Source organism: Martes martes, assembly GCF_963455335.1.
Source record: "Martes martes genome assembly, chromosome: 1".
Taxonomy (NCBI): Eukaryota; Metazoa; Chordata; class Mammalia; order Carnivora; family Mustelidae; genus Martes; species Martes martes.
Genome location: NC_137888.1, coordinates 151,289,182 through 151,316,147, shown reverse-complemented (window position 1 = coordinate 151,316,147; position 26,966 = coordinate 151,289,182). Strand labels below are relative to the sequence as shown.

The window sequence follows — 26,966 nt, the reverse complement described above, 5'->3', positions numbered from 1 at the left end:
CAATAATATAATAAAGGAAATATAATAAAATATTAATTGTAGAATCTAAGTAGTAGGCACGTGGGTGGTTAATATATCATTCTTTTAACATTTTTGTATGTTAAGTATTTTTCATTTAAAAAAACTGGGGAAACTGGTACTCATTTACAAATGTGGTGGTTCAATAATTCACATCATGTAAAGATATACAGACTCTATGAATTCAGTTACCACAAACTAGTGCACACACAGCCATTCACAGATTAGTTCTAACTAGTCAAAATGCAAAACCGGGGGTTAGAAGTGTGTTAAAGTTGGATAAAACACACAAAGCCAAAAAGCTTGAGACAAACCCGAGTGTAGTAGGCAGAGGTGGGTTTGCTATGCCTAAGACTGCTATAGCTTCTCTGGTCAAAGTAGAGGCCGCTCTGCAAAAAGTAAAATTAAACACATTTTTCTTAGGTTAAACATTGGTGACAATACACGAAGGCAAATTCAGATACTACCTACCCTCTTTCCTCCAAAACAATGACTTTAAAGCATTGACTCGCATTAAGTAAAAGTCAAAATAATAATTATCTCAAATCTCCAAAAAAAAGACTAGTATTAAAGGTTAACTGTATTCAAACCAAGTCATTACTAATTTTTTTACTTTAAAAACATGAGCATAAACCTCCGTCAAAATGGAATGGAAATAGTAAGTGATTTATTCTCATGTCATACTTAGTAACATCCTTGGAAAAGCCAAGACAACTGAGTAATTACCACTTTTATAATCCACTTGGCAATACCACAGAAAAGAGCAAAGTCTTTTTCTTCAAATTTCTCCTAGTCCCATCATTTGACGAAATAAACTGATTGGATTAAGTTACCAAAGACACAGTACAAGTGTGTCCTAAAGAGGTTTGGCCTAAAACATCTATGGCAGGTTCATTTTCAATACACCATAAAAAACAAGCCATTATAAAGATTATGGTTACCTGGCAAAGAGAACATCATCTATAAAATTGCCTTTCTAACCACTTTCTTCACTCAGAGTTAAGGAAATGTAAGCAATCCCTGACTGACAGACTCCTCCTGTACTGCTGACACTGTAATAGGGGTGGGGGGGATCACTACCACTGACCCCTGCCACTCCCAGCCTGGCCTCCGCACACCACGCACTCAACAAGGCATCAGGACTAACCTCTCCCCAGAGCTTCCAAGGCTTCACCCTCCACAGCTTCTCACTAATGTCCTCTCCATTATTTTCCCTCCTACCTGCCGAAGTTTGTTGATCCTCCCTCACCCCACCAAAAGTCAGAGCCCCCTCCAGAGGAACCAGTTAACAGGAAGCTTGGAACTGATTCTCCCACAGAACTGTTAACTCCCACCAGAACCAGTTAACAGGAAGCTTGGAACTGTGGCAGCCTGACAGGAAGAGGTGTTCCTAATACCCCAAATGGGCATTCTGGCCACATTTTTCCCCCACAGAAATGTTTAGCAAGGTGGCTAGAATAGGGTACTATTAGTTCTGCAGTTTAATGGCATTCTAGGTTAAAGAGTTTTCTGCAAGACAACATGGAATTCTGCTAACACATACCTCATTCTTTCTACCAGAAAATTCATTCAACATTCCCAAAATTTGACCTACAAACAAACTCAGAATGAAACCTGTCTGTGAGTTTGGCACTACCTATATTACCACAACTAAATCAAATTTCTAAAATAAGGATACAGATCTCACTAAACCTGGGTGCCTGGGTGGCTCAGTCAGTTAACTGTCTGCCTTTAGCTCGGGTCACAAGTCCTGCATCAGGCTCCCTGCTCAGTGGGGAGTCTGCTTCTCCCTCTGCCCCTCCCCCTGCTAGTGCTCTCTCTCTCTCTCTTTCTCAAAAAAATAAATAAATCAATCTTTAAAAAAAGAATCTCACTAAACCTATTCTTGAAGTATATTCCAAAGTACAGTTCATAACTGAAAATACATGATTAATGAACTTCTTGTATTAACTTGCTATTAAATCCTGTAAGTGAAAATAAAATTAATTTTAAATAGATTCTGATAAATCATGTTTCAGTATGTTATCAAATTTCAATAACACCTAAGGCATACATGAAAGCAATCATAATTCTTAAGTACCCTAAAAGTAATCAGTGAATTTTATAGCAGCACAAGACAGGAGGACATGAGACAGAACACAACTAACCAGTGGGTCTTTATGAGAACCAGAAGACCTCTTCTTCATTCCATAAGAGTGACTGTAAGAATGATTCTGGAAGTAAACATCTGAAGTTAACTTTCACAATCACAGAGTGAAGTTTAAAAAAATAACTTAACAAACTTCATCTTAAAATTATACACAGAAAGATGCATACGAGATACTGAGTAATCCCCATGGAATCTATTTCCCAACTGTTAGTAAACGAATCACGGCACTTGGCTGACTACCGAAGATACATAGCACCTCTACACATCTGCAGTCCCCCTGACTCTGCCCCCATGCCACCAAACTCCACGTACAGACAGCTAAAAAAGATGTGATTAGGACTTAGAGCCAGGCAGGGCGTTTGTGAGGATGTTCACCACACATCTTATTTGAGTCCTTTCTACCTTCTACCTTCTTTATAAAGGTATGCAGGACAATAGGTTCCATCTCCTTCTAGGCCTTTCTTAGCAAAAGAGCAAAAGGCCAAAAGGCAATCCTTTGGGATCAACCAAAACAAGACTGAGAGAGAAAGAATATGGCATTGCTTTGCCCAAGAAAAGCACATGCTGCTCAGGAGGAAAACAGCCCAGATGGTATGGACTGCTCCTTGTAGCAATAGCATTATCAGACAAAGGAACTTACACATAGGTCCTCTGAAGAAAGCACTGTCTCAGTACATAACTTCTCCCAGCACCACAAAGCCAGGTATAGATGAGGGAATAAAGGACAGAAATACTACTATATAGGTCTTTAGGTAGATAAGAAACCCAATCTAGCTATGTGCTGCTCACCTGAAATGAGGAGGTATAGCTAGAAATGTCCTACTTATCAGCATTTGCTCTAGGCAAATCATTTGACAAATGTGCAGCTAGATCCTAAATCCATCCACTCACTGTTCTTTTTTAAATATGCATATCCTTCCTTTTATAAATTACCCTGAACATTTTAAGAGATGACTATATTGTCTAGAAACTCAGGCAATCTACCAACATAATATTAACCCAAGGAAAACATGCTATAACTAAACTTCCTTGGCTAAAATGACATACATAAAAAAACAACCAAATCAAGCAAAAATGAGCAGACATAACTGATGTTTCAGGTAACACCTGTCACTGCTGGCTGTTTCCTGTTTAGCAACTTCACACCTGCTGGCTTGTGACACATAACAAGGAACAGAGCAGGGCCTATAGTTCACTGGGTATCAAACACTGCCAGAAACATGTCTTCCAGGCAATGCACATGTGTCATTTAAGGAGCTCATCACTTTAAGAAAAGATATTACTACCAATCTTAATCCTGAATAAGGAAGCAAATCATGTTTATCTGATACTGAAATTCTAAAGGAAAAAATTATTCAAATGTTCGATTATACCACAATTGCAAAACAACAGTTTTTGCATTATTGGCCACATGCTTTCCCCAAAACATAATAACAAAACTGTGAAAGCTAGTCATAATCTATGATTATCATGATTAGGTATTTATAAAGTAAAACTCTACATTTAACACAAAGTCATGCACTACATACTAATGATGAAAGTCTTGATGATCTATCCTTGAGAGCATCATACTGGATTTCAGAAAAAGTTGAGAGTTGATTGTATCCCCAAAATCAGAAATATAAAGAGGAAAAAAGCAACATTTGAAGTTACTAAAACTCCAAACTAACCAGAATTTAAGAACAATTTTTTAAAAATCCAGCACTACTTTAAAAGTCAAAAATTATTATATACAAAGGATGTTACATTTGATTAAAAGAATCTTCTTCCCCACAACCACACTTTCCTAGTATAAGTGATTGCTAAACTCTATGTACATGTAAAGCTGCATGTTCTCTTTCAAACACAGAATTCCTAGTCAATAATGGCGAGATGATTGAACCTCAGTATGCTGTAGCACAAAACACCCGCAGGGAGCCTTTACATGCAGGAATAAAGCATTCTGAAATCAAAAAAGACGTTTTACTTTTTATTATTGTGACTGTTACCATCATCTCCCATTGTGTGAAACATGGCCAAAGCAAGGCATAGACAATGAAGCGAGAGCACATAACTAATATAATCAGGCTTATAAAAAAATAATTGCAGCACCAAAATGTGGAAGTTCCCTTGAATCTGCCAGTGGACACACAGCTGAAAAACTCCCCTTATCAAAAACTTTCCCTATTAAAAATACTGAACAAAACTGGAAACTTAGTCTAGGCAAAGTGTGGAATATGCACCGTATACATTCAAGTGTGGCATTAAATATCAATCAAAGAAAAACACATAAAATTTATGATAAGATCAGAAAAACCTATTTCATATAGGGTCTTTAAGAAAATAAGCATAATACCACATTTTAAATCAAAGAAACTGAATTAAATTAGTAACTACTTAGATTTGTGATTTCCTAATTTTGTTTCTGAAGCATTCTAGCTTACACCTTTTAAGCAATCTTACCCAGAAGAGGCAAACAATAGTATTATTACATGTGTAACAAAAATCTTATTTATCTAAAATTTTTTAAAATGCCTAAAGTTATGCATTTAGTAAATTATGTGCAATGGTAAAATGTCACTGTACAGTGAGTGACATTTCCCTGAAAGTAAAGTTCCTTCTGTATAGAAATTTCACTTAGGTCTCTTCTCCATTAACAAATTACATTTTTTGTTAAAAAAAAATATATATATATATATAATCACTAAAATATGTATTACTCAAGCCACACACGTTCTTGCAACTAAACTATTCTGCCCTCCCAACCAGACAAGTTCATTGAAGAAAACAGCCATGTCTTATGTTTTCTGATCCTCTCTGTAGCTCCAACGGCATTTTTCAAAGGCACAGAATTTAACAAGGGAATTGAAATTGACCTATTTCAATTTTCTCTTCCGAAAACATAATGCAGAGTTCAGCTGGTTTTTAAAAAACTGCTGAATCTGATAAGAAATCTATAACTTGGACATCCCAACTGCTGCTAGAACAACTGGGTAAATATAAAGAATCCCTCCAGTACACACCAATTGGTATCTATGTTGTTTAAAAACAAATAATTCATCAAATAAGGGAGAACTGAAAATATTAAGGGCTCTTGCTAAAACATTTCCAAATCTTCTATGACAGTCTATCAAAAAGAATTTAACTCTCACAGAAAGTTACCTGAAAGTCTTCATTTGAAATAAAATTAAAAGAAATGGAGCAACTTTTTGTTTGTAGAAACAAAGTTCAGCAAGTGTCAATTTCCGTTAGAATATACCTATTACTCAAGCCCGCAGAACTCTGACAGTCAAAGTGCATAATATTAACACTGCACATTTTTCTGAACTACACACCATGATGTCTTTCCTTTTGGGTGTACTGGCTCTGCTCCAGTGTGTCCCAGTTATGGCCTTCGACGGGTTCTTCCATGGAATTAAACAGTGTAGTAGTAAATGACAAAACACAAATTACAAGCATATTAAAATTAAATTCATTAAAATTACACTAAGGGTATTAATAACTTAAGGGGAGCTAATATATACAACAGTAAAAATCTGCACCAGTAAGAAACTATAATGTATTCCTACTGCTCTGGTTCAAGATGGCCTCAATTTCCTAATTTTGGACCTCTACCTTACAGTCCTCTCATATTTCAATATAAAAAGCAGTGACAAAGCATTTGTAAGATGCTTTTTACAGGCAGACTGTTTTTTGAAGAAACAAACTGTTTAAATTCTAAGCTCAGGGCTTTGATTTCATCCTCCTGCCCCCAAACCTTTCATTCACAGTCTTGAACTATCTTTGCTCTTTTTATTTTTTATAGAATGTTTATACCGTGGACACCATTTCCAGCCCAACCTTCTGAAGGGCATCTTTCAAGAAAGTATTAACTGAAGTTAATTGGATAAAAAAAAGATTGAAGTCCTATGAATATGGTAGAAAACCTTAAATACATCTGCCTCACATCCAGGTACTACTATGACCATACATCCAATACAAGGTCCAAAAGTGTTAGACTTTTTTGATATATAGTTCATACATTTTAAAAGATAACTGGCAAAGAAATACCAAAACTCCCAAATTACAGAGCAAATCCCAACAGAGTGTAGGTCAGGGTTTTAGGCCATCACATTTATTTTTAAAAGAGAACAAAAGCTGTCTACATAATATAGCTTAATGTATGTGGTAGTTATTTTTTTATTTTTTGTTCTTTTAAGCTCTTATTTAAAGATTTTATTTGTCAGTGAGAGAGAGACAGAGAGAGCACAAGCAGGGGGAGCAGGAGGCTGAGGAGAAGCAGGCTCTCCACTAAGCAGGGAGCCTGATGCGGGACTCAATCCCAGGACTCAAGAATCATGACCTGAGCTGAAGGCAGACACTTAACCAATTGAGCCATCCAGGCATCTGTGGCAGTTATTTTTTTAAAAAGTAAATAATCTGGGGGTTCCTAGCTGGCTCAGTCAGTAGAGCGTGCAACTCTTGTAAGCCCAAAACCCATGCTGGGTGTAGAGATTACTTAAAATTTTAAAAAGAAAAAGGACATAATCGGGTGAAAATTACAACTCCCAATATTATCTACTTAAAACAAACAAAAAAAAACTTACCTCAATTATACTTTATTTTTAAAGATTTTATTTACTTATGTGAGAGAGAGGGGGGAAACGAGGAGCGGGAGGGGGATGGCGGAGAGACAGAAGAAGCAGACTCCCCGCTGAGCAGGGAGCCCAATGCCGATCTCTATCACAAGACCCGGGGATCATAACCTGAGCCAAAGGCAGACCCTTAACCAACTGAGCCACCCAGGTGCCCCCCTCAATTATATTTCTTTTAAACAATGTTATTAGTGAGCTTTCAGACTTATTTCCAGGAAATCTAACTATTTAAAATGTGCTGGATATATACTCACACACAACAACGTACTGGAGTCTCCTCTAGAGTGTAAAATTTTTATTAATATTCATGTTCACGCTCAGATTTTTTTAAAATACTGGGAGCTTTACTCTTTACCATAGCAGCAAATTTTCACTCTACCACAGTGAAATAAAATGCTGTGAGAGTTCTACTTTTATCTGAAATTTAATGATATAATTTCCATAAAAAGAAAATCATCATCATTACTTTATAGACACTCATGGTAACCAATTCTTCATTAGCTTAATTGCAGGTTTAATTTCTCTTGTGCTTGTTTACAGATTTGTTTTAAAGCCTCCTAAATTAGGGGCGCCTGGGTAGCTCAGTTGATTAAGCATCTGCCTTTGTTTCAGGTCATGATCCTGGCCAGAATACCAGGATTGAGCTCTGTGTTGGGCTGCCTGCTCAGTGGGGAGTCTGCTTCTCCTTCTTCCTCTGCTCCCCTCCTCACCGCTGCTTGTGCGCCTCTCTCTCTCTCTCTCTCTCTCTCTCTCTCGTGCGTGCACGCCCTCTCTCTCTCAAATAAATATTTTTTAAATGATTAAAAAAATAAAGATTCTTAAATTAGGTCAAACTTAGATGGTTTTACTGTTCAGTTAAACTAATAGAACCAATATATAATCAAGTTTCCCTGACACCACATAGAAAATTATAAATAACCAGCTTGATGATAACTGTGTAAAACCTCACACTATGAACATTATAATGGAAAGCAAAGGAAAAAGCCATAATTTTTTTTTTAAATGGGGAGAGATTGTTTTCAAACTCTCAACGCTCAACTTTAAAGCTTTTATTGACTAACTCCCTGTAAGATTCTTTTCAAAGTGTTTAAAGAGAAAAAAAAATCTCCAGGTAGAAGAAGCATGAATTTATTATCTCAAGAAATGTTTCTCCTGTAAAATCATTCAAGTTGCTGATTAGGTTACTGAGACTTGTTAATATTCTTATAAATCTAAACTTTTGCAATTAACTAAAATATTTATGATTCAAATGCAAGTGTGCTAACTTATTGTAAAAAGAGAAAGTAGATTACATTCACCAATAAGAAATATGACTAGAGCAAAGGACTATTTAAGACTATAAACACATCTGTAACTGATATACCAGACCACACTTGGTTTATTTTAGAGTACTTTTATATATTACCGCAAGCTAGGAAGAAAACTAAACTTATGGAAAGTTAACCAATAGAGACCTCAACATGAAAGATCATTTTACTGATGAAAAATCTAGATATATGCATATCAATATTGTCAATGCACAAATTAAAATCATTGCTTTAAGGTTTCAAACACAATTCTTTAAAAGGAGATCAGTGTCTTGGCACAATATACAAGACTTCAATGAACGAACTCTCATTTACCTTGATTTATAGCAATGAATGCTAAAAAGGTAAGACATACTACAAAATGTTAATCAAAATGTTGAAGTATGGTAATTACTGTAAATATGATAAGCAGGGAATTTTTCAAATCAGTAGCTCAAGTTTTCCATGTAATAAAACTATAATTAGTCAACCAAGCGCCAAAGCTATTACCCATTTAATAAAGTTATTTTTAAAAATATGGAAGTGGGAAAATCTGAAAGTCGAACTACACAGATGTCATTCCATAGGAATCAATCTTACTATTTTGCGATAATTTTCCAAAATCAAAGGTCCTTTTCCACAAAAATAGAAATACATATGTTAATATTTTAAAATATTCACGATTTTAGAATTGATTTATATTGATTATAGCAATGATTTAAGAGAAAGATCACTTTCCAATGAAAGGACTTTGCCAATATTTCCTCTATTTTTTTTTAAAGGCAAAGGAATATGAACACTGTCAGATTGCTCAGGCAATAATGCTGCAGAAAGCTCACACATATAAGCTTTGCTATCATGGTGCAAACAACTTAAAATACCAACCCTGTGACTGCCAAGACTTCGAATGGACAATGCATCCTCAACTCCCTGATAAGAACAAAAACAAACATGGCATAAGTTTGCAGGTAACTGCATTAAGTTAATGAGGGGCAAGTATAGGGGCAAGTTCATTGGTTATTACAAACCAGATAAGGTCGATGATGACTGGACCGGTGGGAATACCTGGCCCTTTCTGAATCTTCCTGGGAAAGGAGAAAATACATGGAGAGTTAATCACTGAACACAGGGCTATCAGAACAACTGTGCAAACAGCAATCGGTTAGGAGCACAGCAGCACCTTCCTTATAGCAAGCAGGTATGGACAACTCAGCTTCTAAAGCTGGGTCTGGGGCAGCCACATGCTTCAGGTGGAAAGAAAGTAGTAATAATTATAATCTTGTGTATGTGTGCCTGACCACTTCTAAATTGTAATCTATAAACGACCAGGAAAGCTCAATATACCAAGATAAAAATAAGCAAGTATACTTAACAAACAGAAATTGAGTTCAGCATTAAAAGTAAAGCTTTATCTTTTTTTTTTTTCCACTGTGAATGTGCATTTATGCAAGGCAAGAAGAAACATTTATTACAAAGATAGTTTCAGGACTTAAAAAAATTTGGGTCATAACTTTGTGCTCACTGCAAAAGAATTTTTTTGTTTTCTTGCACCCCTCTACCTGGAAAATAAAAGAATAACTAAATAAAATACCCGCCCTGTGTTGTTAATATGAAAAACTACTTATAAATAGAAGAAACTATGTAAATAATTTAGAGTTGGTAAAGTTATTTCAAGAGCTATGCCTTATGAAGAAGGTAAAAAAAAGGGGGGGGGGGGACAAAAACAAAAACCATTGATGATCACAGCCTAACAGCTGACCAAATTAAATGCAACTGTAAACTTTTCCACAGTCAGCTATTAGCAATGGAGCATTAAGTTCTGTCTGTGGGATCAAATGACTAGTTCCTAGAGTCTAATCAACTGCAACAGTAAGGAACTTCTGATCTTTCAGAATTTCAAAGTCCAAAGTGTTAAAGTAATTTGCACTGACTAAGAATCTACACCCAACTGTCCAGCTGGGTTCCTAGCTAATCAATGCTGTCTTTTCCAAAAGGAATCAATACCTAAACACCACGTGGCACTACAGCATGATCACTACACAGGTGGAGGAAACAGATGTGGTCATGTCCAATCATCCATTTAAATTACAGAAAGAGTAATTCCACAGAAACACTATAACCTAATGCCTTATTTTGGTCATGATCTTTCGGCATCCTTCAAAAACACTCCTGGTTGTCATCTGCTGTGTGCACTGATGCACGTGATCAAATCTGTTCAGAAGTCTGTTTATAAGCACCAATATGATTCAGTGATACAATATCCAACAGAGTGTTCTGAACTTTAGGAGCTCATCAGTGATTTACAATTTTGTTATATAACAAACACAGGTAATCTACAAGAAGCCAAGCAAATTTCTTCCTTTCCCCATCAGGTTATATACCACAAAAGTTTTGGGAACGTGTGCATAAACCCAGCCGAGTATGTTCAGTTTACTGAGTCATAACCAGTTCTAGGCTAATTAGCTTTACAGAGCCCTGTGCTATTCACACAGCCTAATTCTACACGCCCCTTCCCAGTCTTATTTGGGGTAGTAGGGCAACATAGATTGTTTAATGTTCAATCTTCCCTTTACCCTTTTTTTTTCATTCCACCTACCACGCAAGGGCACTTTTTAAAAATCGACCTCTAAAAACCAAAGTCCATTAAAGATGCAGCAAAGACAGATGAATTCATATTTATTTTCAATTATGTTACTCATAAAAATAATTCTTAATAAAAATAGCTTAAATAACTTATTTTTTTCGCCCCATTTGGAAAAACTGGCCAAAAAAGACCTTAGAAAACTCCATAGAGGCCACTTAACGTGAACTGCAAGAATACAGTTTATTCCGGTTATAAACTACACCTTAAACCAGCACTGTCCACAACTTTCTGTGACAAAGTAGAAATGTTCTGTTTGTGCTGTCTAATACGGTAACCAATGGTCCCATGTGGCTATTGACCACCTGAAAAGCTAGAAGTGCAAATGAGGACTTAAATTTTTAATTTTAATCTATTTAAATCTAAATGTAATTATCCACATATGGCTGGTGGCTACTATACATTTTTTTAATTTTTTTTTATTTTTTTAAAGATTTTATTTATTTGTTTATTTGTTTGTTTATTTTATTTGTTTATTTATTTATTTTATTTGTTTATTTGTTTATTTATTTGTGACAGGCAGAGGTCACAAGTAGGCAGAGAGGCAGGCAGAGAGAAAAGGGAGGAAGCAGGCTCCCCACTGAGCAGAGAGCCCGATGCAGGGCTCAATCCCAGGACGCTGGGATCATGACCTGAGCCGAAGGCAGCGGCTTTAACCACTGAGCCACCCAGGCGCCCCTGGTGGCTACTATACAAACAGTAAGGTGAGCTCAAAGCAAATTTTCATTATACCAAAAAACCACATTATACCAAAAAACCACAAAGCACATATTTTACTAAGAGGCTGCCATGTTGTACCACTCTTATATAAAAAGGCAGGCATTTAGGTACTTGTGAATTACTGCCCCTACCTTGACTACTTCTTCACAGTGACAAACATGAGAGAAAGAGAAGGAAAAAGACCCTAGAATTATTTTTAAGAGCTAGAAAGGTCCCTAGAGATTATACAGTCTGATCCCTTCATTTTAAAGTAAAGAAAATTGCAGCACAAAAAGATTAAGTAGGAATCCACAAAGACATAAAAGCTGGGACCAGCATTCAAATCCTCTGACTCACTAGGCTACCAAACCATAAAGAGACTATCCTACACTGGCTAAATCCACACTGTGACATAACAAGAGCATGAAGACAACGGCCAGGTAGTCTGGGTTTTACTCAAAGATTCCTCCTTCGCTGGAAGAACAAGCAACTTCATTTCCCAGGTATTCTAGAATAGTATTTTAAATTGCCAATTGGCTTTTCCTGAATTAACAGCACCAGGGGCCAAGAAAAGGAAAAAATTCGGCAACTGTGTTTCCAGGTACCAAATACAAGGCTGACTATCCTTCTCTTCCACAGTCTGGGAAACAATCCATTTTCATTGTCCTGGAAGTCAGCAGTAGTATAAAGGATCCAAAGCAGGAAAAAAAAAAAAAAAGGATAATGCCTTAAAAAATGGATGTATAGGGGCGCCTGGGTGGCTCAGTCGGTTAAGCATCTGCCTTCGACTCAGGTCATGATCCCAGGGTCCTGGGATCAAGCCCCACATGGGGCTCCCAGCTCAGTGGGGAGCCTGCTTCTCCTTCTCCCACTTCTTCTGCTTATGTTCTCTTTTGTCTGCCAAATAAATAAATAAAATCATTTTAAAAAATGGATGTATATTTGTTCAAGGTTTTCTGGAAAATTGTTTTGATACTTTTAAATTCATGGCAATGAAACGTAATCTGCTTTTAAAAATTCACTCCATGCGGAGATGAATCGATTTTATTGAAAGAAAGAAGACCACAGCCCACTGAAGGCAACTGGCCCTGTTCTCTGTCAACAAGTAAGATTTAAGTCAAGGCTGGAGCCATTCCCTCAGTTTCAAATTCAGAAACCTCAGAAATAGCACATTCTCCTCCAGGTCACCAACACGCTGCTAGCGGAGACGCTCAGTTTAAAAACAGAAACACTGGCCTCACTGGGACTATTTGGAGGCCTACAAAGACTTGGGCCCTTTCATCTTGGTCCTCTCACCTTCCAACCCACTAGCAGGTATGGCGTGCTCTCTGACCTTTGAATTCTGGCTCTGCCAATGACTGAGCAAGTTGTTGACTCCACCCATCCTTTATCACCTTATCTGTAAAACGGAGATGGTGGTCCCTATCTTATAAAATGGAGACATATGTAAAAAGCCCTGGCACAGTGCTGGCATACAGACCCTCATTGTTACTTCATTCCTGAGTCTCATGCCATGGCTTTTCCTCTTCACACCCCCCAACATCCCACCTCTACACCCAGAAAGTGCGAAAATTAGGAGAAATTTTTAACACAGGTATATTTTTCCTTCTACTAACTGACAATCCTATTATTTGTATATGAGTTATTTTATTATAAATTTACTGTTCTTTGTATCTTATATTGTGATTATAACATGCCAACTTCTACTAAGGCTCATAGAATGCAGCCAGAGAGACAGATAAGCTGAGAAGTGAAAGGAAAAATTAGTTTGAAAAGAGTAAAAGCAAGTGTCAGAAGGGGTTAAGTGATAATTATTGCCATCTGAAACTAAACCCCGTCCATATTCTCTGTGAGTCCAAGTTATCACTCAGGACTTGAGTTAGTACCATCTGCATTCTAAGCCTCCAAACCGAAAATGCTCCCCCTTCATGAAAATCTAGTGCATTCACTTCTTGAACTGCACATATTTCACAGAGATAAAAACTATGTTTTTATCTTCATGGCCTTGGAATAGAAGAATCAAACATGAGACTTTCAATATAGGCTTTTCTTCTTAGTGTTTTGGTGTGTCCTAAGATAATAAAATCTCAGGCAATTTAATTTTAGAACTATGATACATAATTTTTAAAAATTAAACTAATATTTCCATGGAAACTTGACAAGCAAAAGTGATTTCTTTTATTCACAAAAAATGTTCTTAATGAATCAACAGTAAGATAAACCAGTTTCATGCAGAAGACACTTGAAATAAAACCAATTAGGCTAGCTTTAGTAACAAGAAAGGACAGACTCTACTCTAAAGTAACAAACACATTCATGAGGAATCACTTAATTGTAAGTAACCAAACATTGTCTTTCTCTCCTTTCTAAAATATCACAATGAGAAGTATGATAAAGTTTTAAATCTGTAGGTCAATACGGTCATAAATATTTTTTTTATAGTCATAAATATTTTAATTCTGGTTGTCCTTCAAAATGCTGCTGTAGAAAGAATTTGGTTATAAAAATTTGTTTAACAGCCATTAGTGGTTCCTAGCCCTTTAGGGATCACAGACTCCCTTAAGAATCTAGTGTTCACTTAAAAATATACATATATTCAAAAGTCTGCGTGAGATTTTATGGGGCTTCCTGCTCCACCTCCCAAGCCTATTCACATGGATGAAGAACCTCTGTAATAGGAGACAACTGGGGAAATTACCAACGTAGAAAAAAGTTCGAATTTAGGAAGGATTCCCAATAACTAGTATTTTACTGGTTCACGATTTGCTCTTGTAGCTAAAAATCTGGTAGTGGTGGTAGAAGATTCGAAAAGGAACTGGGAGAAGTGAAAACATAAGAGTAATTTTCATACGAAATTAAAGAATGACTTGGGTCACCTTTCAATGAGGGCATTTCTGCCTAGATTTTTTTTTTTTTTTTAAAGGAGAGAAAGGAAGAGGGGAGAGGGAAGAGGGGAAGAGGGAGGGAAGGGGAGAAGGAAAGGAGAGGGGGACAAATTTGAGGGAGTCAAGAACAAACTCAAAGAAAGAAAACACATCCATTTACACAATCTTTCGTGGTCAAGAGCATTCATGACAGAAGCGTGAGGCTGTAGACTACAGCAGAAAATGGATGGACTCCAAGTACACATTTGGTCCACTACAGACAGAAGAGACACTCTCTGACCTTTAGGTTCAAACATGCCAAACACTCCTACTTGGCAAACTATTAGTCAATGTTTTACTTCATGATTGCATTATTGCAGCAACTGATCACAACATGCAGGGCAGGCAATCCTGGCCTACCAGCCACTTCTGAATCTGTCCCCATTTCCGATCAAAGGAATAATGAGAGTGCTACAAATGCAAAAGTTTCATCAGCTGAAGTTTCCAACATACTGCATGTCTGAAAAGCCTTAAATGAATCCTATAAATTTGCCCTGAAGACCAGTGATCTTTAGCTTAATGTAAGTTGCACACTCAAGAGACAGAAAATTACTAAGCTAAATATGTTCAACAATGAAGAAATATATGGCTCTCTGCAGTTTAGAGGAAATGGAACTTTTACTTAGCAACAATCTCCTTATAATTTTAGGAGTGTAAGAACTGCATTCAGTATTTGAAACCATATATGATGTCAAAAACAAAAATAGCAACATAGGTATAAACTGTTTTTTGGTTTAGTTTTTGAGCTGTGAATAAAATCTATATACACTTCTCTTTAACCCATTAGCAGAAGTCCACCACCAACATGAAAATAGTGTTTAATACTATTAATAATATCCTGCAGGCTCTCCCCCCTTCATGCCAATATGGCATCAGAAATATTTTTTTTCTGTGAATTTTCGGAGTCAGGTTGATGTCAGAAGGAAAGAGTTAAAAAGATTATTTGTTTCATTTTAAAGCAGCCCAATTTCTATACACCTATTTTATTTTTTACTCTTCTTATGATAAAAATGTACTGAAATTTACGAACTACAGAAAAGCATTAAGAAAGAAACAAAACTAATTAATTCCACCACTGACAAACCAAAACATTGACAGTAATCATTTCTTTCTAAGTAGTTTTTGACCCTATATATGATGCTAGTTTTCGTAACATACAGTGGGAGTCCTACCAGTCTTAAAATTGTTGAGGTTTTTTTTTAATTTTCTTGCATAAATGTCTTCTTCCATTATTAAATATACTTAAAAACTATAAGGCTAAATGACTTCACAGTGTTTTACTATGTAGATATCATAATATAATTAACCTAAACTCTAAGACAGTTAGGACTATAGTAAATAAATGTGTCATCTCTAAGCTGACTTTAGCTAATATAAGTAAAGCACTTATCACACCATAACAACTTGCTACCATGTATAGTAAGAGCTGTTTATGTGTTTGCACTATTGTGCTTAATTTGCTGACATAGAATGGCTTATTAAAAAATACACATCAGGTTATACTATTCCCAGTTTTTCAAGGGGAACCAGATTTATTTCAGAAGGAAACTAGCCAAGTATTAATTTATTTGAGACTAACACAAAATTAGGATCATACCCCCACCCCCATACCCCCTGATTACCTCTTTTTGTTGTCGCTCCAGTTCTCTCATGCGTATATCTCTCGCTTCTGCCCGGGCAGCTCGTTTTGCTGCCAGTCTCGCCTCTGCCTGAAATGTAATGTAAAGATTCAGCTTTATTTACGAACAACAACAACCTGCACACCAGCTGTGAGGGTAAGGAGCAGATGGGACATAACTGTCCATAGCAGGTGGGAGGACAAGATACCCTCTTGCTCAGTCAGCTCTTGTATACTCCTTTCTTTGTTCTAGCCCAGAGTCTCTCCTAAAATCTGGGCCTTTATTTCTAACTGCTTGCCTTGATTCCACATGCAAAACATTTCACATAATTCATTATGTCTCTGCAAACTCGCTTCTTCCAAAATTTCTTTCTCTATCAATTCAATCACACAAATTAGAAACTTCAGAACCAGCCTCTATTTCATTTTGGACATTGCCAATATCCAGTCTCAGAGTACTGCCAATTCTCTACCGCTGGGTTTCTCTCACCCCCATGGCTGTTATGCTGTTTCTGTTCCAGGAACTCTTCATATCTTTCTCCTTCTAAACTTGTATGCAAATCACATACTACCAAATTCACCACTTATAACTAGATAGTTTGGTGGTTTTCAGCACTATGGTCACAAGGTTGCACAACTACCACTACCACCTAATTCCAGGATATGTTCCTCCCCCCAAAAAGAAAGCCCATGCCCATTAATAGGCACTCCTCATTCCCCTTCCTCACACCTCGTGGAAACCACTAATCCTACTTTCTGTCTCTACGAATTTGCCCATTCTGGAAATTTCTTATCAGTGAAATTATACAATAGGAGCTCTTCATCTCTTGCTTGATTGAACACTACTTAAACTGCCTTCAAATCCACCTACCTGCCTCCAGAAGCTGCCCTATAATTCCCTTCTACATGTTACAGGATTGCCATTCTGCCTTTCAAAACATGTTTCTGATTTTTACCATTAAACAGTGTAAAACCCTCCACTGGCTCCCCATTACTTGCAGTTAAAGCAAAATTCCACAGACTAGCACAAAGAGAAGAGAGAAGAAAAGCTCAAACAGAAATAAGGTTCCTCCCAGTCAGATCTCCCCCTAATTTCCCAGGACTTGGTCCACATAAACAGCTGCAGACCACCTACCTCCATCCAGGACTTCACTGTGCTCCGTTAAGCCTCTCTTCAATTCAGGTAATGATCTCAGGGTCATGAGATGGAGCCCGGCATCGGGGTCCACACTCAGCAGAGTCTGCTTAAGATTCTCTCTTTCCCTCTCGCTCTGCCCCTCCCTGTGCCCACTCAAGTGCTCACTCTCTCTCTCAAAAAAAAAAAAAAAAAAATTAAAAATACAAAACAAAATTACATGCTTCTGTCACCTCCACAACGTCCAAGTCTCAATCGATGTCTGCTAAATAAACAAACGAATTTCAGGCCATGGACTAAAGCATCGAGGAAATGAAACAAGGAAACAGCCTGATGTACCACATGAAATTTAAAAATCTCAGTGATTTCTTACAGTGGTTTCCTCTGTTCTCAGCCACATCCTAACTCTGATTCAGATCTCCCCCTGATAACTACAATAGCTGCTTCTCCCATGGTGTTATATTTGTGCCCAAGTCTCATGTTAAGAGACTCAGCCAATGTTTGAAAGGGTCTACTGTGCAGAAGCAGTTATGTTCAGTGCTGAAAATACAGGGTAAGATGACATCTCTGCCCCAGAGAAGTCCTCAATCTAGTTGAGAGATACGGACCCACAACACTAAGGGAAGGAGCATGCGGGAGAGAGCAATCTGATTTCCCTGACAAGGTCCCAGCAGGTTTCTAAGAAGAGGAGACAGCTTAAGGGTTAACACTTATTCAACCACCCCAATTTTGGCACTTTCCCAGTCTGCCTAGCTGGCCTTTTCATAGCAAAAGCCCTAAACACATATCTGCCAACTTCAAACTCTAAACAATAACATGACCAGAGCAATGAATCTTCTCACATGAATTTTTCACGGGCTTCTATCTTAAAAAGCTGTTCCTACCTTCTTTACCCCTCTGACTACAGGTAGACAAAACTTTCTTACTAGAGTTCTCATTTTACAGAAAAATACTTCAAGGCTAAATTCAGCAGACAGCAAACACATTTTTAAATTACAAAGTATCATTTTTCTGGGGAAAAACTTTAAACTCTTTTGTAATTTCAGTAAAGCCATAGCAATGTGTAGGGCTGTCATTTCCATGTTACTAGCTTTGTACTTGTAGCCTTCTTTTAAAATGTACCGAGAATGCCCATTTCATCCTTCCAAGATAGATGACCAATTCCGGACATTCCATGCTAAAACAGCTCACCAGTTTTCTCTCACCTAACCTAAATGATGATAATTGAAATCTACTCTCTGATAAGATTTCTTTCACAACAAAAGGAAAGGGAACCTGGCTGCTGTGTAACAGAAAGAACATGGGCTTCAGAGCCACAAAAATACCCTTCCCTTTGTTCCTTAGCCAACTTTATCCAAACTCAGATATGCCTTCCTTGGAGATGGTACTGAAGAAGGCCACTAAACAAGCTTTAAAAAGGTAAACAGGATTTAAAAGTACTTTATCTTAGTATTTTTCTACATATTGCCAGATATCTGAAGCAGTACTGAGAGTAGGACAGCAAAAAGCAAAAAGTGATTCCAATCCAGCAGACAAAACATGTACTCTATACTTGTACCAATGCATTTTTTTAAAGATTTTCATTTCTTTGACAGAGAGAGACACAGCGAGAGAGGGAACACAAGCAGGGAGAGTGGGAGAGGAAGAAGCAGGCTTCCCTACCCAGCAGGGAGCTCAGTGTGGGGCTCGATCCCAGAACCCTGGGATCATGACCTGAGCCAAAGGCAGACGTTTAACGACTGAACCACCCAGGCACCCCTACCAATGCATTTTAAAATAAATAATAGATACACAAAGTATACTTCTAGGTAGTAATACTAGCATTTTCCCCAGATACAACTGCGTGATTTCTACACATTCATTTTACACACACTCACAGATAAAAAATAAATGGTACATAAGAATAAAGGATCGCAAAAAATTAAGTTTAAAACAAAGTTGGCAAAAAAAAAAGTTAAACATAGAATCACCATTTTATCTGATAAGTCCATTTCTGGGTACATACACAAAAGAACTGAAAGTAGAGACTCAAACAGGTATCTGTATGCCAATGTTCAAAGCAGCCTTATCCATAATGGCCAAAAAGTACAAACAATCCAATGTCCATCAATGGATGAATAGATAAACAAAATGTGTTATATCTATACAGTGGAATATAATTCCAGGAGGGAAGGAAATTCTGACACATGTTAAAACATGGATGAATATTGAAGACATTATGTTATGTGAAACAAGTCAAATGTGAAAGTACAAATATTACATATAATTCAAATTCTACGTATTTGAAGCACCTAGAATAATCAAATGGCATGGGCACAGAAAGTTGAACAGTGGTTCCAAGGGGCTGGAGGGAAGGGAGAAATGGGGAATTTTCATCTAATGGGTATACAGTTTCAGATAGGATGATGATAAAGTTCTGAGGATGGAGAACAGTGCCGGTGGCACAACAATGTAAATATAATCAATGCCACTGAATTGTATGCTTAAAGATGATTAAAATGGTAAATTATGTTTTTAAGATTTTATTTATTTATTTGACAGACAGAGATCACAAGCAGGCAGAGAAGCAGGCGGGGGGGGGGGGGGTGGCGGGAAGCAGGCTCCCCGCCCGAGCAGAGAGCCTGATGTGGGGCTCAAAACCAAGAGATCATGAGATCATGACCTGAGCCGATGGCAGAGGCTTAACCCACTGAGCTACTCAGGCGCCCCTAAAATGGTAAATTATGTTATGTATTTTCCCATACAAAAAAAGTTAAAGTTTGTATAAGGCATGAAATCAGAATTATTGAGGAGCCTAATTCATTTAAGTACTTGTAGAGTCTTTAAGCTGATATAACTCAAACTTTTGAAATAAAGTTAATAGGAAAATTTAGGAACTGGAAATTCAGGTTCAGAAGTTACCTGTGAAATCAAGTAGGTCAATGGACTGTTTCTAAAAATTTTTTCTCATCATTATGCTTTCAAATATTAGGCATATTAAGACTGATTAAAGGAAATATGCAATCATATAAGTAGAGAAATGTATTCTTCTTAAAACAGTGAAAATGATAACACCAAAGTAAAGATATATTTGGATAGACTTAAATCCATTTTCCATTAAATCCTTGGGGCAAATGGAAAAATAAAATAATAGCAAAAATCATGGGACTTGATCACCCCTGGAACAAATTGCTTTAGGTTGTGTTAATTCAGAAACCTAAATTTGTAGGCTGTTTGCTTTATAACTAATAATTAGCAATCGTACAATCATCAGTAAGAAACAACTTCTAAGGGCACCTGGGTGGCCAGTCGGTTGGGCATTGGATTCTTAGTTTCAGCTCAGGTCATGATCTCAGGGTCCCAGGATTAAGCCCCCACACTGGGCTCCCCACTCACAGTGTAGTCTGCTTGAAGATTCTGTCCCTCTATCCCTCCCTCCACTTGCATGTTCACCTGTGCACACATACTCTCTCTCTTCCTCTCACTCTCAAATAAATAAATATTAAAATAAAAATAGAAAAGAAAAGAAAAAGAACTTCAAAAGGAGGGCAGGATGGCTCAGTTGGTTAAGCATACAACTCTAGATTTTTGGCTAAGGTCACAATCTCAGGGTCATGAGATCGAGCCCCGCAACCAGCTTCACACTGAGCTTGGAGCCTGCTTTAGACTTTTTTTTTTTTTTTTTTCTGCTTTAGATTTCCTCTTCCTCTCCCTCTGCACCTCCCCTCCTCATGCTTGCACTCTCTATCGCTCTCTCAAATAAAAAAATAAAAAAAATTCTCTAGGAAGAACTTCTAGGAAAGCTAAGAACTAACCACATACTATGGTTTGAGTACTTGTACCTTAAGGGCTTTTCCTTTATGTCAGGATTTTGTGTTATGCTCTTCTGGAATTTAAGAAAACAAAGTGGATTTGCAAGCTAAGATGGCAGTATATGGACCCCAGGCTTGCCTATCCCTAGAACACAACTGGGTAACTATCAAATCATTCTGAATACCCATAAAATGGACCTGAGAACTGACAGAACAAACTGCACAACTAGAGGGAAAGAAGAAGCCACATCAAGGAAGCTGTAATTTAAATAAAAACTTGGGGGGAGGGGGCGCCTGGGCGGCTCAGTGGGTTAAGCCTCTGCCTTCGGCTCAGGTCATGATCTCAGGGTCCTGGGATGGAGCCCCACATCGGGCTCTCTGTTCTGCAGGGAACTTGCTTCCCCCTCTCTCTCTGCCTGTTGCTCTGCCTACTTGTGATCTCTCTCTCTCTCTCTCTATTCAATAAACAAATAAAATCTTTAAAAAAAAAAAAAAAAAAGCCCTGCTGATGACTCCGATACAGGTGGGTGATGGATCAGGTCTTGAAAATAAATAAATACATACATACATACATACATACATACTTAGGGAGATAAAAAAGAAAAGAAAAAAGGATGAGATGCAATAAAAAATAAAAATCACTCCATTTTAAAATGGACATAGGATCTGAATAGACATCTGTAAAGACGATGTACAAATGGCCAACAAGCACATAAAAAGATACTCAACATCATTAGCCATTAGGGAAAGGCAAATCAAAACCACAGTGAGATACTTCACACCCATTAGGATGGCTGAAATTTTTTTAAAAAATTTAAACAGAAAATAACTAGTGTTGGCAAAGATGTGGAGAAATCAGAACCCTATCCACTGGAAAGGTAAAATGGTACAGCCACTATTCTCAACAGTTTAGCAGTTCTTTAAAACATCAAACATAGGGGCACCTGGGTGGCTCAGTGGGTTAAAGCCTCTGCCTTCAGCTCAGGTCATGATCCCAGGGTCCTGGGATCGAGCCCCACATCGGGGCTCTCTGCTCAGCAGGGAGCCTGTTTCCCCCTCTCTCTCTGCCTGCCTCTCTGCCTACTTGTGATCTCTGTCTGTCAAGTAAATAAATAAAATCTTTTTTAAAAAAAATCAAACATAGATTGCACAGACCTCTTCTTCCCTATTTTTCAATCTCCAGAAATGGAACTCTTGTCACACTTGTTCAAGATCCAAGGTCTCAGGGACTCATATTTCCTAACCAAATCTTCCTTTACAGTATCTATTAATTTTCCATTTCCAACCACCTTTGATTTCCATTTCGAGAGACACCCCCTCTCAGGTTCTTACCACTTCCAGCTAGAATACTTCATTTCCTAATTCTAACTTCACTTTCTCCATTCCCACTCTCCCCCTACCCTTGCTATTCCATACTACATACTGTTGAATTACTCTGCCTGAAACGCCAAGGAACAAGTAAAACATCCCAAAATAAAATACAATTAGCCATAATGTATTTTGTGGTGTCCAATGCCCAAAAGTATCCTTACACAAATTTGGATTCTGTTACTCTTTTGGTAAAATAAACCTAGGAGAACAAGCTAAAAAAAAAAAAACTCACTGTGGCTCCCAGTGGCATTCTAAATAAGAAACTCAACTGAAACCAATCCTGTTGGGTGCCTGGGTGGCTCAGTCCATTGAGTGTCTGCCTTTGGCTAAGGTCATCATTCCAGGGTCCTGGGATCAAGCCCTACATTGGGCACCCCACTCAGTGGGGAGTCTACTTCTCCCTCTCCCTCTGCCCCGCCCCCCCAGCTTATGCTCTCTCTCTTTCAAATAAATTAAAACAAACAAACAAACAAACATGGGTGCCAAGGCGGCCAGTCAGTTAAGCATCCAACTCAATCTCAGCTCAGGATTATAAATTCAAGTCCCACGCTGGGTTGCAAAAAAAGAAAAAAAGAGGAGCGCCTAGGTGGCTCAGTCGGTTAAGCCGCTGTCTTCAGCTCAGGTCATAATTCCAGGGTCCTGGGATCAAGTCCCGTATCAGACTCCTTGCTCGGCAAGGAGCATGCTTCTCTCTCCACCTCTGCCTGCCACTCTGCCTGCTTGTGCGCTCACACGCGCACACGCGCGCTCTCTCTCTCTCTCTCTCTGACAAATAAATAAATAAATAAAATCTTTTTTTAAAAAAAGTATTTTGAGGGGCGCCTGGGTGGCTCAGTGGGTTAAGCCGCTGCCTTCAGCTCAGGTCATGATCTCAGGGTCCTGGGATGGAGCCCCACATGGGGCTCTCTGCTCAGCTGGGAGCCTACTTCCTCCTGTCTCTCTGCCTGCCTTTCTGCCTACTTGTGATCTCTCTCTCTCTGTCCAATAAATAAATAAAATCTTTTAAAAAAAAAAAAAGTATTTTGAATCCCTCATCTTAAGATTTAAAGGCAAGAGAATTATAAGCCATGCAACTTAACATAAATATAAAACATATATAAACATATCCCTCCTGAGACCCCCACATACACACACACATACACACATTCCATGCAATGATGTGAAATCCATCTTCCCCAAGCATCTTGCCTCAACTATGTGATTTCTGTTCTCCATCTTCACTCTCACCTCTATTGGCTTGTTCTTCTCATTATATAGGTTAAAACTCCCTCTCACCTTTCAAAAACAAATAAAAACAAACAATCCCATCCTGGTTCTATTCTGCCTTGTCTTCTCTTCATAGTCAAATTTTCTTGCACCTCTTCCTTGCTTCCCACTTTCTCCACGTGACTGCATTCTGGCTTCTGCCCAAATCATTTTACTGAAATTGCTCCTGCAAGTCACTAATGACCTCTAACTACCAAACCCAATAGGACTTTTCTATTCTTACACCTCACTTGTCTTTCCTGGACTTACAAAATCCCTAACCACTCAATTCCTTTTTAAAATTTTCATTTCTTGACTATCTGCAATACTAATCGCCCACTCTTACCCCTGACTCTCCAACCTCTCTTCCTCTGAATTTATCATGAGGTCCAAAGCTCCAAAGTTTCTGGCTTGATCTCGCTTTTCACTCCATGCTCCACCTCCCCCCACCCACCCTCTGCCTTGATACTGATTATCTGCAAATCTTTATGTCCAACTCAGACTTCTCTCCCACAGTCCTGATCCAACTGGCTATTTGAGGTCCCACTGGAACCTAAGACTCAATGTATCACAAATTGGATTTATAATCTTTCCCTTCAACTTCCTCTTCCTCTTTATATTCCTTGGTAACTGTCCAGTTACCCAAAAACTGAGATGAAGAATCATGATAAGTCTCCTCCTTCTTTTTTACCCTCCCCCAACATTTACTCACCAAACCTCAACTACATAGCTCTCTTCAAGATTCTCTTTACTATTCTTGCCACCCAAACTTTCCTCTCCCTTCTCACTATTACTGCCTTAATTCAGGCTCTCAGCACCTCTTGCCAAGATGACCACAGCAGCTTCCTAGCTAGTTCTCTGCCTCCTACCAGTCATTCTTCATATGGTGGCTAAAGCAACTGTGCTACAAATCAAATCTGAAAAATCTTTTACTCTTCAATAGCTCCTCCACAGCTTTCAAGATCAGATTTAAACTCCTCAGCACACAAACTCCTTCATGACTGGCCCTACAACCATCTCTCCAGCATCATCTCCTCCCATTCCCCAACCTCTCTCCAGCCATATTAAGCTTATTCTGGCCGCTTCTCACATGGTTCTACTTGTTTCACACCCACATGCCTATTGAGCACTTAGAAAACAATACACAAAAACGCATAAAACAACACTGTTTATGGAGATACGCAGTCGAACTTTTATAACACAGACAGGAAGGAAATCTTATGATTTTATTATAGTGGTTCACTGTTGGGTAAAGGGGGGTGGAAAGCGAGGCCTAGGAATAAAAAAAGGAGTCCTAAACTTTGTTTATAATGTTGTCTTTCTCCCTTTCTTATCTTTTTTAACCTGAAGCTATTATCACAAAACACTGGTATCAGTTAATGTTGAGTGGGAGACTCTTGGGTAGTTAAACTATTATCAAAACATTCCTGCCTTTAATATTTTCAATGAGAAGTACATGAAAACACACACTCAAATCCCTTTAAAAGAATGGAAACCTCTAGCTTTAAAATTCTGTCCTACTGTGATCTTTTAACACTTTTCAAGAGAGGCAAATTAAAATGTCATAATTTGAGGGGCTCCTGGGTGGCTCAGTAGGTTAAGCTGCCAACTCTTGATTTAGGCTCAGGTCATGATCTCAGGGTCCTGGGATCTAGCCCAGTGTCAGCTCCATGCCCAGTGGGAAGTCTGCTTGAGGATTTCTCTCCCTCTCCCTCTGCCCCTCCATATGCGTGCTCACTCTCCCTCTCTCTAAAATAAATAAATAAATGTTTAAAAAATTTTTTTAATTTCATAATTTGACAGAAACACACTTAATCAAGCCAAGTACAGAGCTGCCAGCTTGCATGTATACCCATAATATAAAACCCATGCAACTGGTGTAAGTAAGAAATACAAAAAATAATCTGTATCTTTACAGACTATGCTTTAATTTCAAGAAATGTATAATACAAAATTCTAGAAAGTGAAACATTCAAGGAAAATGACTAATTCAGGTAGCTAAGACTCAAGAGTTTACTGTGTTTAATTTTGTTTATTTTTCCATGACACTCATGCCAAAAGAACCCTGAAACACAAATTAAGAGACATAATATTTATTGTGTTGCTATGGTTTCCAGACTAACAAAGTAATTACTCAATTTCTTAGCAACTTCCCTTTAGTAGAAAATCTCAGGTACCATTTTTCTTAATTAGATCTTACATTATAATTATGGTTAACTACTTTTTAAAAAGCTTCTGGTAGTCAAAAGCCAACTATGTAAATTTTTTTTAGTACAAACACCTATATGAATTAGATAAAAATCTAGGTATTTTAAGCCATTTTCTTTTTTTTTTTAAGATTTTATTTATTCATTTGACAGAGAGAAAGAGAGGTCACAAGGAGGCAGAGAGGCAGGCAGAGAGAGAGGGGGAAGCAGGCTCTCTGCCGAGCAGAGAGCCCATCTTCGGGGCTCGATCCCAGGACCCGGAGACCATGACCAGAGCCTAAGGCAGAGGCCCAACCCACTGAGCCACCCACGCCCCCCCTAAGCCATTTTCTTTTGATGTCAAACAACTAAATCTTCCTTTTACTCAGAGACCTTTTGATAGCAAAATAGTCTTTTGGAATGAGAGAGGAAATTTAAGATTATAGACTTGAACACAACCTAATAAATACACAACTCAGGAGAATTGAAATTCTAGATCTGCAGTGACATATCTAACCAAAAGGGAAAATATGAATCATAGTTCTCACAGAAATACTTGGGGGAACAAAAAGGGTGTTGCCAAAAATGTCTTCACATTTAGGTTACTGATGTGCTATTTGAATGTTTTTCTCTAAATTCCTCTAAGTCACAGGAATGGTAAAGATTATAAGAACTAAATGCTATACCCAGTGTTCTTCAATCACACTGACACAAAACTCAGTCTTGTTAATTCTGGTTAGAGGACAAATCAAGGAAAAGCAGGATATTCAGAGTGATGCTGGCCAGCAAAGAGTCAGAGCTCTGACTTAGTTCTAGGAGTGAATAGGGAAAAAAAATGGAGAAAGGTCTGCACACATGGGAATTGGCTGAATTCATGACCTAATGCCACTGGAAGGAATTCTAAATGACTAAAACAACAACATATTTACTCTTTCAAAGACTCTAATTTGTACTTTGAATTTTAACTGGGGAGAAATAAAAACTCTTCATAACTCTAAGAAATTGATTTACATTTCATAATTTTTTATAAATTTTTGTGTATCACCACTGAGAACACTCAAAGGCATTTTAAATAAGAGTAATTATGCCTCCTGTGGAGTTAGCTTTCCAGACAAGTCCGATTTGCATAGAACAATCTGAACCAAGCACAAAAGGAGGACCAAAAAAGTGTCAGAATTAAGAAGGACTTAAGACTCGACCCTGAAATCCTGGAGTGCTGTAGGACTCAGCCTGAGGAGTGACTATTTTCAACTCTACACTTCCCCCCTAGATAAATTTCATCCACACTAA

At 37.9% G+C, this 26,966-nt stretch overlaps 1 protein-coding gene across 3 annotated transcripts in view; it reads right to left on the bottom strand.

The window, feature by feature from the left end:
• Positions 1-26,966, bottom strand: part of LRRFIP2 (LRR binding FLII interacting protein 2) — a 106,296-nt gene that overhangs the window by 50,679 nt on the left and 28,651 nt on the right. Inside the window, exons 3-10 of one of the 3 annotated variants that reach the window (XM_080807396.1) lie at positions 15,953-16,039; positions 14,691-14,741; positions 9,095-9,151; positions 8,952-8,996; positions 5,482-5,550; positions 3,697-3,738; positions 2,166-2,231; positions 333-407 (exon numbers count right to left, since the gene is read on the bottom strand). In XM_080807396.1, the coding sequence (XP_080663522.1) occupies positions 333-407; positions 2,166-2,231; positions 3,697-3,738; positions 5,482-5,550; positions 8,952-8,996; positions 9,095-9,151; positions 14,691-14,741; positions 15,953-16,039 (492 nt within the window). The remainder of the gene's footprint in view (positions 1-332; positions 408-2,165; positions 2,232-3,696; positions 3,739-5,481; positions 5,551-8,951; positions 8,997-9,094; positions 9,152-14,690; positions 14,742-15,952; positions 16,040-26,966) is intronic. The other 2 variants (XM_080807397.1, XM_080807398.1) reach the window with 2 other exon arrangements.